This window comes from Cyprinus carpio, chromosome A1, assembly GCF_018340385.1.
Source record: "Cyprinus carpio isolate SPL01 chromosome A1, ASM1834038v1, whole genome shotgun sequence".
Classification (NCBI taxonomy): Eukaryota; Metazoa; Chordata; class Actinopteri; order Cypriniformes; family Cyprinidae; genus Cyprinus; species Cyprinus carpio.
Genome location: NC_056572.1, coordinates 35498840 through 35513425, shown reverse-complemented (window position 1 = coordinate 35513425; position 14586 = coordinate 35498840). Strand labels below are relative to the sequence as shown.

At 37.4% G+C, this 14586-nt stretch overlaps 1 protein-coding gene across 1 annotated transcript in view; it reads right to left on the bottom strand.

Annotated features, from left to right (window-relative positions):
- Positions 1–5227: 5227 nt before the first annotated feature.
- The window catches only part of LOC109070714 (complement C3-like), a 79139-nt gene continuing 69780 nt past the window's right edge, over positions 5228–14586 (bottom strand). Inside the window, 3 exon segments of the mRNA XM_042764278.1 lie at positions 5228–5463; positions 8226–8338; positions 8341–8363. Coding sequence (XP_042620212.1) covers positions 5322–5463; positions 8226–8338; positions 8341–8363 — 278 coding nt within the window. The 3' untranslated portion in view covers positions 5228–5321.

Sequence of the window (14586 nt, the reverse complement as noted above, 5' to 3'; positions counted from 1 at the left end):
GACATACTTCAGGAAAACAGAAGTGGTAACACTAACTGTAACCATGGTGTTGTGGTAGAAATAGTCGAATGCATTACATCATTCATTTCAGGGTTTGTACAACCTTTTGAGAGAGAAATTCAAGCACTTTTCAATGATTTTCAAGCATTTCACACAGCTGTTTCCAGCAATCTAAAGCTCTAAAATGATCCAGATTGAATGTTATTTTTAATGGGATGAGCAAAATATACTTTGTGGTAAACAAACACTTATGGTGTATATAAAAAATAAAAAATACATCAAATCACAATTATAACCAGCAGACAACAGCAGAGGAGCACTTATTGGCTTATTAGTCATTCATTCTTTTTCTCCATATTTTGAAATTATAAAATCACTATAAAATATAAAATCAAGAAATCAGATTTTGTCAGAATTTTACACTTTTTTGTGCAAGAAGTAATAAAAGTCACAAACTTTTCTTCAGTTGGCTACTAAATCACACATAATCACTGAAGTTGGTAAGTTCCGTATGCCAGAATAATGGCACATTTAATAAGAGTGGAAGATATACATTTTCTGTATATAAAAAGTAGATTTTGCACTTGTTGCTGTTGTTAATAAAAGTACATTTTGTATGCATCTTAATAATAATTAATAATTCCTTACATTTATATAACGCTTTTCTGGGCACTCAAAGCGTTTTACATAGAAGGGGGAATCTCCTCAACCACCACCTTAACTCAAGCTTAGTGCTTTACTCTCAAATCTGTATAAACAATAAACAAAAGAAAAATAATCAAGAAATGAACGTGAAACATTATTAGTAATTACACTTATTAATGCAAAACAATACTATTTTTTTGATTAAATTATCTTTATTATGAATACCCCCCACCCCCAGCGCTACCAGATCTACTCCTGGCGCCACCATCTGTAGAACTTAGGGTGCTTTCACATCTCTAGTTCGGTTCATTTGGTCCGAACCAAGGGCAAACAATTATACATTGTAGCATTTTTCAGCTTTTTTCAAGTAGATATAACTGCAGGCCGGAGATCTCCAAAATGGGGCGTGAACTCCAAAATTGGGCAGAACCTCCAAAATGGGGTGGGGTCTCCTCACGCAAAGACTTTCACCATTGGCTCTGGCTCCAGCCAATTGTTATTGACTTACATTTCAAAATAAAATTTTATAAATTAAACATTGTTTCTAGTTCATTTTTATTTTCATAAAATAAAATATGCTATATAAAATAAATATTCTCTGTGAGAGCAACCCCAAAGCTTGTGGCCAGTGATGTTCGGACTGGAGTTTTGAACCTCTGCTTAATGATATAAACGTGAATCACCCACGAGGTCTCCCGCGAGCCGTCCCAGCGCAGCTCTAACGCTTTTTTCTCAGCAACGGGGGCATCCTGGGGCTCGAAATTTGCAGGGTAGAACGGGGTAGTGACGCGGGGTGTAACTAAAAAAGGTGCCATTGTCCGGCGAGGTCCAGTTGGGGAGTTATGGAATGATCTCATATCGCATAGTGTAGGAAACAACACTTTAATTAACACAACCAATAAAATCCTTAGAATCAGTTATGGGGCGGCGTTTGCACTTAAGTTGATTGGGGGGAAAAAAATTGCGCTTGCGTGTCATGTGCCTGTCTGTCAATGGGGAGGAAGCCACGCCCTATTTTGGAGCTCCCACCCCGTTTTGGAGTTCCCCCGCCCCCCATTTGGAGATCTCCAGGCTGCAGTTATACCCTTCTCACTTTTTTGGTTCCTTTTCACACCACACTGATTGCTTTGGTCCGAACCAGTTGAAACGAACCAAAATGCAGTCACATGACAACATCCACATCGCTCATTGGCCATGATGTATTTCCTAAACTGCTTTTCGATTGGTCAGAATTTACGTGCGGGAAAATTCCAACATAAGAGGAAAAGCCAGCAAACAACACAGAGACAACACAACTACGGAGAGACTGCGCGGGCTGGTTTTGTCCCTGGCCATAATCGATTACATTGTTTGTATACACGACAATATGCAAACAATACATTTCTATAATGATGCGCGGATGCGGCTTGAAAACAACGTTCTAATGCACTGCAAACGGCGAGCGGGCATCGCTCGTAACTTCAAGCGGAGGCATGCATTAATCCACGAGCTGCCATGCTAAAGGGCAAACTGTCAACAAACACTTCCTCATCCCATAATGCACAGCGCAGCTGACTACGGCAGCTGGTTTAGTCCAAAAATGATCAGTGTTTTTTGCAGTTGGGTCTGTTCGAGGTCGGATCACGTTCTCACCACAAACGAACCGCTCCGGGGTTCGTTTGAAAGCGTACAGAGACCACCTCTTCAAGCAGGTCTCGGTACGCTTGTTTGGTCCGCCTTTGGTGCACACCCGAGTGCGATTGCTGCTTTCACACCTGCCCAAACGAAAACGGAAACACCGCACCAAAGGGGGAAACGAACTCTGGTACGATTCAACCGAACTAAATGAGGCAGGTGTGAAAGCACCCTTAGTGGCTCTGGTGCCACTGCTCTCAAATGTTAGTCTGGAGCCCTGTTTATTTCCTCTTTCCATATTGTGAATAATAAATGTGTATAATTTTAATTTGCTTGTTACACAATGAAACCTAACAATTACATATTGTAATAATTATTAGACGTAGCCTATTCTTTTACGTTTTTTTCATACCACACATTTCATGACGGCTATTTTAGAGGTGTGCCTTGCAAACCGCAGACTCTTTTGAATGTCTTTCAGAACTATTTAAATTAAAAGCTCTCAATTCATCTCAAAATAAAACAATGCTGCAAAAACTTTCGCATACTTTTATTTTGAAGGCAAACTCACTAAAGACAAAGTGATTGCAAGTAACTGTTGCTGTCATAACAGATATATTTCAGAACCAGCTGCTTTCAAATTAATCTGCCTGTGAGCCAGATATTATTGCTGGTGAGCCAGTTCTGGCCTGCGGGCCACCTGTTGCCGACCACTGCTCTGTGGCACATTTAAGTCCCACATGATTGGTGGTTCTTCTGTGTCCAAAATTTATCCAAAACATCTTTGGACAAGGTTTTCACCCTGGCAGCTGTCACTGTAAGACAGTTAGCAACTCTGTTTGTTTGTCCGAGTGAGCAATGGTAACTAAGGGTTACCAATATGTCAATAGAGTGGTGAAACTATGATGTCACTGTGTAGATAAAGACCCGGAAGCGAGTTAGCATTTTAGCACATCCAGTTCCATCATCCCAGAGTCAGTGGGTTTTTTGAATGGGAGTTTGGTTAAATCCCCTAAAATAAGGTCCGTGGTTTACACAAGCTCAAGATACTTTCAAGTTTTATTCTACAACATAAAACACACCAGTTGCACCACACTCATGATTTTTTTTTTTTTAACTGTTATGTTTCTTAAGAAAGACGGTTGCTAACAAGTTTCTAAATGGGACTACAGGCACTGACATTGAACGTCATCACACCGGACAGTTTACCAATTTACAGTATTTTCCAATCATAGTGTATAATTTATAGTACAATTAATTGTAGAATAACCAATTAATAGGTTCCAACATTTTACATTGTTGTTTGACAAAGTTTTTTTTGCTCTTCCCCAAAATGCAACACAAGTCTTCAGATGGAAGATGGTCGTTTTATCGCTTACTGATACGGAGACTCTGGGTTCGGACCATAAGGTAAACTCACATGATTATTCCATGTAAAGACCACATTTACCAGCTTAGTAACCATGCATAGTCCTTAAAGCCACGTTAAAATGAAATGTTTATGGCCACATGAAACTGTAATGAAGTATATAGACTGAGGATTTTCTAGAAGTAAGGGTAAAATAACATTTTGTGTACCTCCCCTAACAAAATTATATCTGAAATGTGGTACTTTATTCACTAAAATAAGTTTTGGTCTTACCTTATCCAAAAACTCGCTCACTCTGCTGTTATTTAATAGATTAAATGCACTAGAATTTTATTCAATTGCCAACAAAGTATGTGGAGACATGTTTTTAATTAAAATACTCATATTAACCAAGGATTTATTGGTTACCATTGTGTGACAGATTGCTGTAGTGCCTTAGTTGTAAATGAACATCAGAAAGTATGTTGTCCTAACTGTGCAAAGACATCACTACCCCATTTTCAAGTTAAACTCTATTGACATTAATCGACTAACTCTCCTGTCTGGTTTGTTTGTCAGACAAAATGGCGGATTCTGCATTATGATTGGTCAGATCGCCTGTCAATCAATCTCCCAGAGAAGGCTCAATTCAGAAAACAAGATTTTAAAATGAATTCAAGAACTGCATAATTAAAAACATGATAATTAATCGTGCATGAACATGTTCAAATTTTATTATGGAATTACACCAGCATATCTTGGTGAAAATTCATTATCAAGAACAATTTGTTTTGAATATGCAAAAGATAATGTTACATTTTCTGTAATAAAGAAATAGTTATTATACTACAGCAGTCAACATTTGAAGTGGATCAAAACCTTTCATCAAAGTTGTCCTAAAACCAATACAATACCCGTTCTCGTCTTAGGACAACTTTGATTACATTTTTGATCCACTTCAGATGTTGACTACTGTATATTTAAAGGGACACTCTATTCCAACATTAACTTTTTGTCATTAATCACTTACCCCCATGTCGTTCCAAACCCGTAAAAGCTTTGTTCTTCTTTGAAAAATCAATTTAAGATATTTTGGATGAAAACAGGGAGGCTTGAGACTGTCCCAGAGACTGCCAAGTAAATAACAGTGTCAAGGTCCGGGAAAGTATGAAAAGCATTGTCAGAATAGTCCATCTGCCATCAGTGATTCAACCGTAACTTTATGAAGCAACGAGAGTACTTTTTGTACACGAAGAAAACAAAAATAATGACTTTATTCAACAGTCCCTCTCCTCTGTGTCTCTCCACATCAGATGGTTTGTCAAACCATTTTGACAAATCTGAGTTGTATGCAAGCGGCTTACACTCTTCTGTATCAGCGGCGCCACAAGGATACGTTTTTTACATGTATTTATGCTTTGGTTTGAAAGAAAACACCACATCAGAGCAGCGCGGCTGACACAGAAGAGCGTATGCCATCTACGTACAGCTCAGATTTGTCAAAATGGGACTACGCTGATTCTGACGATGCTTTTCATACTTTCCTTGACACTGTTATTTATTTGTCAGTCTATGGGACAGTCTCAAGCCTCCCGATTTCATCCAGAAAATCTTAAATTATGTACCCGAAGACGAACAAAGCTTTTATGGGTTTGGAACAACATGGGGGTAAGTGATTAATGACAAAATTTTCATTTTGCGGTGGAGTAACCCTTTAAGTAGCACATCCATAACTGAGAAGGCTATTCTGGAGATCATTGATGCCGAAGAATCGCTCCCTGTGTTCTCGAGTTTGGCTTTCTTCTCTTGTAGGCCAGTATTCAACCCAGGTCTGCTCTCCAAAAACATACTGCAGACTAAAACAACAGAAAACAGACTGTGCAAAACCATAAATTGATTTTTCATACAAAATATGCATTAAAAACAAACTTCACATTAACAGACATTGAGCTGATGATTTACCCGAGATTGATTTGGTTTTCGTCAGTCTAAAAAATGACACACACTTCACAATTCTTTGTGAAAAATATCACACTATATGAGAACAGTGATGCCAGATTGGGCAGAGGATTTCCAGCCCAAAAGCTCTCCAAAACCCACCCACTCCATGAAAAAGATGCCCAAAACATTCATTGCCAAAAGAATGCGATATGATTTTATTGCCATGTCAAACAAGGTTGATAAGGACCATTTTTACCTCACCTAAATATTGCTGATAATAAATAAACAAATAAATAAATAAATAAATTTCCTAGCCTGGAGAACAATGCAAGAAGGAAACAGATCAAACATGACAAATATAGTAAAAGAGAATTAGGAGATTAGCAATTAGCAAATATGATGAAAAAATTAACATGAAATAACTCCAAACAGACATAAACTAAAACAAGTCAAATATCTGGAAACTACAACAAACAAAAACACAGACTTTAACCGTTTGGAAAAACACATGCATCATTTTCAGTGTCAACAGCAAAAACAAGCCAGTTCAAGTAGCAGACAAAAAGCCCAGTATACAGGTCCTTCTAAAAAAATTAGCATATTGTGAAAAAGTTCATTATTTTCCATAATGTAATGATAAAAATTAAACTTTCATATTTTTAGATTCATTGCACACCAACTGAAATATTTCAGGTCATTTATTGTTTTAATACTGATGATTTTGGCATACAGCTCATGAAAACCCAAAATTTTTTAATCTCAAAAAATTAGCATATTTCATCCGACCAATAAAAGAAAAGTGTTTTTAAATACAAAAAAAGTCAACCTTCAAATAATTATGTTCAGTTATGCACTCAATACTTGGTCGGGAATCCTTTGCAGAAATGACTGCTTCAATGCGGCGTGGCATGGAGGCAATCAGCCTGTGGCACTGCTGAGGTGTTATGGAGGCCCAGGATGCATCGAAAGCGGCCTTAAGCTCATCCAGAGTGTTGGGTCTTGCGTCTCTCAACTTTCTCTTCACAATATCCCACAGATTCTCTATGGGGCTTCAGGTCAGGAGAGTTGGCAGGCCAATTGAGCACAGTAATACCATGGTCAGTAAACCATTTACCCAGTGGTTTTGGCACTGTGAGCAGGTGCCAGGTCGTGCTGAAAACGAAATCTTCATCTCCATAAAGCTTTTCAGCAGATGGAAGCATGAAGTGCTCCAAAATCTCCTGATAGCTAGCTGCATTGACCCTGCCCTTGATAAAACACAGTGGACCAACACCAGCAGCTGATATGGCACCCCAGACCCATCACTGACTGTGGGTACTTGACACTGGACTTCAGGCATTTTGGCATTTCCTTCTCCCCAGTCTTCCTCCAGACTCTGGCACCTTGATTTCCGAATGACATGCAAAATTTGCTTTCATCCGAAAAAAAAGTACTTTGGACCACTGAGCAACAGTCCAGTGCTGCTTCTCTGTAGCCCAGGTCAGGCGCTTCTGCCGCTGTTTCTGGTTCAAAAGCACACGCCTGTGCACGGTGGCTCTGGATGTTTCTACTCCAGACTCAGTCCACTGCTTCCGCAGGTCCCCCAAGGTCTGGAATCGGTCCTTCTCCACAATCTTCCTCAGGGTCCAGTCACCTCTTCTCGTTGTGCAGCATTTTTTGCCACACTTTTTCCTCCCCACAGACTTCCCACTGATGTGCCTTGATACAGCACTCTGGGAACAGCCTATTCGTTCAGAAATTTCTTTCTGTGTCTTACCCTCTCGCTTGAGGGTGTCAATGATGGCCTTCTGGACAGCAGTCAGGTCGGCAGTCTTACCCATGATTGCAGTTTTGAGTAATGAACCAGGCTGGGAGTTTTTAAAAGCCTCAGGAATCTTTTGCAGGTGTTTAGGGGGTAATTAGTTGATTCAGATGATTAGGTTAATAGCTCGTTTAGAGAACCTTTTCATGATATGCTAATTTTTTTTGAGATAGGAATTTTGGGTTTTCATGAGCTGTATGCCAAAATCATCAGTATTAAAACAATAAAAGACCTGAAATATTTCAGTTGGTGTGCAATGAATCTAAAATGTATGAAAGTTTAATTTTTATCATTACATTATGGAAAATAATGAACTTTTTCACAATATGCTAATTTTTTGAGAAGGACCTGTAAGTGATCAACTTTTTTGGTTGATACTGACATGTTCATCTCACACACGCTCATGCAAACACCATGACAGCCGATAATGAGTCATTCATTACACACTGTACAATAGTCAAAAAATAATAATTACAAGGGACTTAATAATGCGCTTACCTTAACGTCAAACAGAACTATAGAATGCACTGAGGAACATAAAGCAGAACTTGCAGTCAGAACTGATTGATTAACTGTTGATTCAAACCTCTTTCAGAATATCACAACCAAACAAAAAAGTGAAAAATCTGCCATGTATTTTAAAAAAGCAGCCTAAATGTTGTCCACCTGCCCCAATGCTTTTTTCTCCGACCCAGCCTGATCAAAAGAAACCCAATTGGGTGGGAACCGGGAACCCACCCAATCTGGCAACACTATATGAGAAAAATGAGTGTGTATAGACAGAGCTCTGGATAATTCCACACACTAAATTTACTGGGTTGTGGGTCCTTCTGTGCAAAAGCAGAATTCTGTAGGTCAGGAAGTGCTAACACCTACCTTCCTCCCAGCTCTGGCAGGTCAACAGATCTACCCATGATAAGGTACGATTTGCCTTTCACCAATCCTAAATATTCTCTGCACCTGGGACGAGCCAGGAATGGTCTCACTTTTTCCCCTGAACTTCCCCATCAGCCCCTACAGGACAGAACAGGAGACAATTTTATCAAGATGTCCCAAATGTAAACCACATTTCAAGAGAGTTATAAAAACATGTAATTCATTGTAGGGCTGGGCGGTATATTGAGTTTTTACTATATATCAATATTTTCTTTATAAGTGATTCGATGTGAGGCAATACCGTTTATATCGATATACAGTAGTTTGATATGAGCACATCTGAAAATATAGCGGAGGACAGAATCAGCTGCTGCGGAGAGAGTGCATAATCCAATTTGTTCTAAAAATGTGACAAGCTTCATATTAAGGCCTTTAAAAACTGGTAAGACATAGTTTATAGTTTCGTTTCACATATTAGTTTAAGCGTCTCGGCCCGTCATATGCTCTGACAGAAATAATGCGTGTGCCACTGACAGAGACAGTTGGCTACTCAAGCTGTTTAATGTGTTTGAGATGCGCTGTCTTCCTGAATGCATAACTTACATTTCACAGGTATATTCTCCATCTGTAAATGTTAGAAACCACTGGAAATATTTCCAGTCCAATTAAATAGGAGCGCAATAATTCTGACTAAAACATACATTTCGCTGAAATATTTGTAGTTGGACAATAAATGTGACGTAGAATTTTAAGCCTACAATTAAGTCTATTTTTATGATAGCACTGACTGTAAAGTGACTGTAATGTAATCAAAATAGACTAACACAACTCTTTTTTTTACTAAATTTATTTTCATTTTTAGTTTAGCGAATTTAACTTCCACTTTAAAAGCCTTGTTTTTGTTTTTATATTGCAATGCTACGATGTTAGAATGAAATGTGATTTGCACATAATATAAAGGCTTACATGGTTACATTCACTTTATTTGTTTTCATAGCCTTCAATATTAGGGATGCACGGATACCACTTTTTTCAGAACGAGTCCGATACCGATAATTTCATTTTTGGTACTCATTTTTTTTTGGTACATTTTGGGTACAGCATTTGTAATTTTTTTACAAATATTGCATACAGAAATAAAATAATAATCATAATAATAAGTATTATAATAATTATTATTATGATTATTATTTTGTTTCTGTATGCAATATTTGTAAAACATTACAAATATATTATATATATATAATAATATGAATCATGTTAGATGGCTTCATTTAGCAAACAAATATTTTCTTCAGTTATTTCCACACTTCAGTTATTACCTGACCCTCACGTACGAGTAAAAAACTAAATATACTTTGGTCTTTAAAGCAAGCTAATTATGCGCAGCGCACACGTTTGTGTTGGTGCAAAATGTGACAGACACTTACAGCCTCGTGGATTTCACCCAGTCTGTTAGTTTCACTTTTAGTTTAAATGAAGTCCTATTTGTTTGACATTTAAAATAAATGTTGTTTATAGTGAATGCCCATATAATTTTTAGGATATATTTTTACGATTTAGATTTAATCCAAATGCATGTGCTAATGGAGCGAACAGCAATCAAGGTCATGCTTCAGAAGTGCGCGCTCACTCTCTCTCGCACTCTCTCTCCTTACTTTCAAATAACTTTAGTAACTTGTGCATTGTTTTACTTACTTGCTTTTGACATATCTGACCAAACTACAAATTTTCCAGTGATGTTTGTGAAATATTTCACTTGACAAGCTCGCGCATCTGTGCCGCCACGTGCTCAATCCACTCAGTGTGCTCTGCTTATCAGCTCATGCACATCCGCTACACAGGCGTGGATATTGAATGTTTAATATGTTTATTAATTACACTGTTAAAAATCGCTGTAAAAAAACGGCCAAATTTTGACAGTAACATTCTGTTTTCCATTAAAACAGTGCATTCTGGGTAATATTTGTCATTTTCGAGAAAGTAGCCTGCTGCTATATATCGTAAATTAACAACGTTCAAAGTCGACACTCAGAAGCTGTGTTTCAAATCACACCCTACACCCTCATTCACTATTCCCTACATGAGTTTACTAATATAATCCACCTGACAGAGAGAATGAAAACTAATGAGTGAATGCAGACACTGATGAACAGCTGCTGTTAATGAGCAAAACCACTGAAGAAAAGAGAAACAAGACAAAACACATGAACTACAACTGACTTCAGCCACAGCCTTAGATGAAATCAACTGATTTAAAGATTTAAACAATCAACAAACAGCTTTAACCAGCTTCACTCATTACTAACCAGACTGACTTTATTTCTGTCAGACATCTACAGAAGATCTTATTGAGAATAAACAACAGTTTAAATGATGCTGTTTTATTGTTTCGTTTGACGTTACCATTGTGGAGATGAGTGTTTGCTTTAGTTGTGCTCCTGACCCTTGACTTTTGAACATTAGCATTTGTTTAATTGCTATAACTGTTTTGTTAAGATACAATTTTTATAGCAAAATGTTTGTGGATGATGGTCAAGTAATGTTGGGGTTTTCTAATAGCCATAATCTGTAATATGCGTTTAAAATTTTGATGAATTATATGATTGAATTGCTTGAGTGTTAAATATATTTTTGTGATGAGCTGGAGCAGTGGTCTAATGCATAAAATTAAGAATTTAAAACATTTCATGTTTAAGTTAATTTTTGACTACCATCTCATTAACACTCAGAGAGAGATCAAGAATCAGCATATGAATCTCAACAATAGTGACAATCAAAAGCTTCATTATGCAATGCATGCTGGGTACCACCCATTACTCCCAGCATGCATTGCAGCATGAATAAATTATACTGCTCAATTGTCCACTTGTTTCCTTGGATTCTTACTATGTTTTTTTATTTTTGCTTTTGTGTTTGGCTTTAGTAGCATGTTTTGTGATGTTCAGAACTGATCTGTTTATATATTTTTTAGATTGTCACCATTGTTGAGATTAATACGCTGATTATTGACGTGTCAGTCTAAATTACAATAAACTTCTTAATTGTTTTCAAATGAGTGTTGAGTTTTTACAGTCTTTCATAACTGATTGCTTGATAGTGCTTCTTTTTCTGTTTCTATAACAATGTTCAGTATGAGAACAATGAGGACAATGCTATGAAACAACAATGGCAGGTTTTTTTTTTTTTGATTTAATTCTTTTGTGCCATAACAAACATGTTCCAGAAACATATTGCTACAGCAGCAAAAGTTAATATTAAAAAGTCAAGGTTCAAGAGCCCAACTAAAGTGAACACTGATCTCAATCATGGTAGTGAACAAAAAAAGAAGAAGAACATCAAAACCTTTGTAACTCTCAGTAAGATCTTCCGTAGATGTTTCACAGGAATAAAGTCACTCTGGTAATAATTGAGGCTGGTGAAGCTGTTTTAGCAGTTGTTTAATCAGATCTTGAGAGATTTAATGTCTTTCATTTCAGTTGATTTCATCTAAGGCTGTGTTTGAAAATTGTATTTCTTGTGTTTCTCTTTCATTCACTGATTCCGTTTGTTAATAGCAGGTGTTCATCATTAATGCTCAATTATCACTTTATTAATCACAGAATTGTCTCATTAACTTCACTGATTCAGTGTTACTCTAACACTCTGTAGTGTGCACACATTATAAGTGTTCATTTAAAAAACTAAGGATTTTGTTGTGGGGTTTAAAGAGTTAAAGATATAAAATGACGAAAAAAAAACAGCATGAAACGTAATTTAACAGCAATAAACCGTAATTAATTTACGGCAATGAACTGTAGAAAAACAGTAACATGCTGGCAGCAGCCTGCGGTGGACATCCAACCCGGACCAAAGGGAAAAACAGCAATATACTGTAAAACGTAACAGTCAGGTTTACCAAGCAAAACAAGTTAATTTAACTAAAATATTAGTAAATGTTTATAGAAAAAAATGTTATGCAAAGTCATACACTGATGATGAGAGTAAATACTGAACTCAGCTGTATTAATGTGATTGCACAAGAGAGATCTGTTAGTTTAATGTAGTTTTGTGGTTCACCATTGTGCTGGAGAGTAGAGTCTGTGCTTCAGTCAATGATGAGCCACAAACACTAATCTTCTGCTGCTTTATATAAAGACAGTAAATGTGGAGTTGCTGATTCAGTGACAATCTCTTTGCTAAGCATTTTAGTACATAAGTGTGTACTATTGCTAGTTAATGACGTTCTACAAAGATTTGTGCTTTGTTTGATTGCACTTTCAATGTTTGCAGTTTTACATTAAGAAGTATTTCTTTTTAGTGGACTCAAATGAAATAAGTTCACTGCACTAACACCATCTAAACAGTAGTTTTTGTTGTTGTTGTTTTTAACTCGAATGGTTTGAAGCAATCGGTTTTGCAAATGAAACGAGTTACCACATGGTATAATAACGGTAACATACTGTAAAAATGAAGAGCTGTAAATTAACTGTAGAGAGCTGTAAACTAACAGTACAATGCTGGCAACCACAGCTGCCAGTAGATTACCGTTATTTTACAGCGCAATTTTTTACAGTGTACCTACATGTACTTCATGGACATCCTTAATCTCTAATAACTCCATTCTACTCTCTGTTGTTCGGTTGTCTGTGTTTCTTTTTCTGGACACAATTATTCACACGCTGTGTGGTATCGGCTTTTGGTTTCGGGGCAGTTTTACGAGTACGAGTACAGGAGCACAGTATCGGGCCAGTGGTGCATCCCTGTTTAAAGGTGCAATGTGTAATATTTACAATGATCTATTTACAGGAATGCAATATAATATACAAACCCGATTACAAAAAAAGTTGGGACACTGTACAAATTATGAATAAAAACAGAATGCAATGATGTGGAAGTTTCAAATTTCAATATTTTATTCAGAATACAACACAGATGACATATCAAATGTATAATTTTAAGGTAAAAATAAGTTGATTTTAAATTTCATGGCATCAACACATCTCAAAAAAGTTGGGACAAGGCCATGTTTACCACTGTGTGGCATCCCCTCTTCTTTTTATAACAGTCTGCAAAACGTCTGGGGACTGAGGAGACAAGTTGCTCAAGTTTAGGAATAGGAATGTTGTCCCATTCTTGTCTAATACAGGCTTCTAGTTGCTCAACTGTCTTAGGTCTTCTTTGTCGCATCTTCCTCTTTATGATGCACCAAATGTTTTCTATGGGTGAAAGATCTGGACTGCAGGCTGACCATTTCAGTACCCCGATCCTTCTTCTACGCAGCCATGATGTTGTAATTGATGCAGTATGTGATCTGGCATTGTCATGTTGGAAAATGCAAGGTCTTCCCTGAAAGAGACGACGTCTGGATGGGAGCATATGTTGTTCTAGAACTTGGATATACCTTTCAGCATTGATGGTGCCTTTCCAGATGTGTAAGCTGCCCATGCCACACGCACTCATGCAACCCCATACCATCAGAGATGCAGGCTTCTGAACTGAGCACTGATAACAACTTGGGTTGTCCTTGTCCTCTTAAGTCCGGATGACATGGTGTCCCAGTTTTCCAAAAAGAACTTCAAATTTTGATTCGTCTGACCACAGAACAGTTTTCCACTTTGCCACAATCCATTTTAAATGAGCCTTGGCCCAGAGAAAACGCCTGCGCTTCTGGATCATGTTTAGATATGGCTTCTTTTTTGGCCTATAGAGTTTTAGCCGGCAACGGCAAATGGCACGGTGGATTGTGTTCACCGACAATGTTTTCTGGAAGTATTCCTGAGCCCATGTTGTGATTTCCATTACAGTAGCATTACTGTATGTGATGCAGTGCCGTCTAAGGGCCCGAAGATCACGGGCATCTAGTATGGTTTTCCGGCCTTGACCCTTACGCACAGAGATTGTTCCCAGATTCTCTGAATCTTTGGATGATATTATGCACTGTAGATGATGATAACTTCAAACTCTTTGCAATTTTTCTCTGAGAAACTCCTTTCTGATATTGCTCCACTATTTTTCGCCGCAGCATTGGGGGAATTGGTGATCCTCTCCCCATCTTGACTTCTGAGAGACACTGCCACTCTAAAAGGCTCTTTTTATACCCAATCATGTTGCTAGTTGACCTAATAAGTTGCAAATTGTTCCTCCAGCTGTTCCTTATATGTACATTTAACTTTTCCGTCCTCTTATTGCTACCTGTCCCAAAGTTTTTTGGAATGTGTAGCTCTCATGAAATCCAAAATGAGCCAATATTTGGCATGACATTTCAAAATGTCTCACTTTCAACATTTGATATGTTATCTATATTCTATTGTGAATAAAATATAAGTTTATGAGATTTGTAAATTATTCCATTCCTTTTTTACTCACAATTTGTACAGTG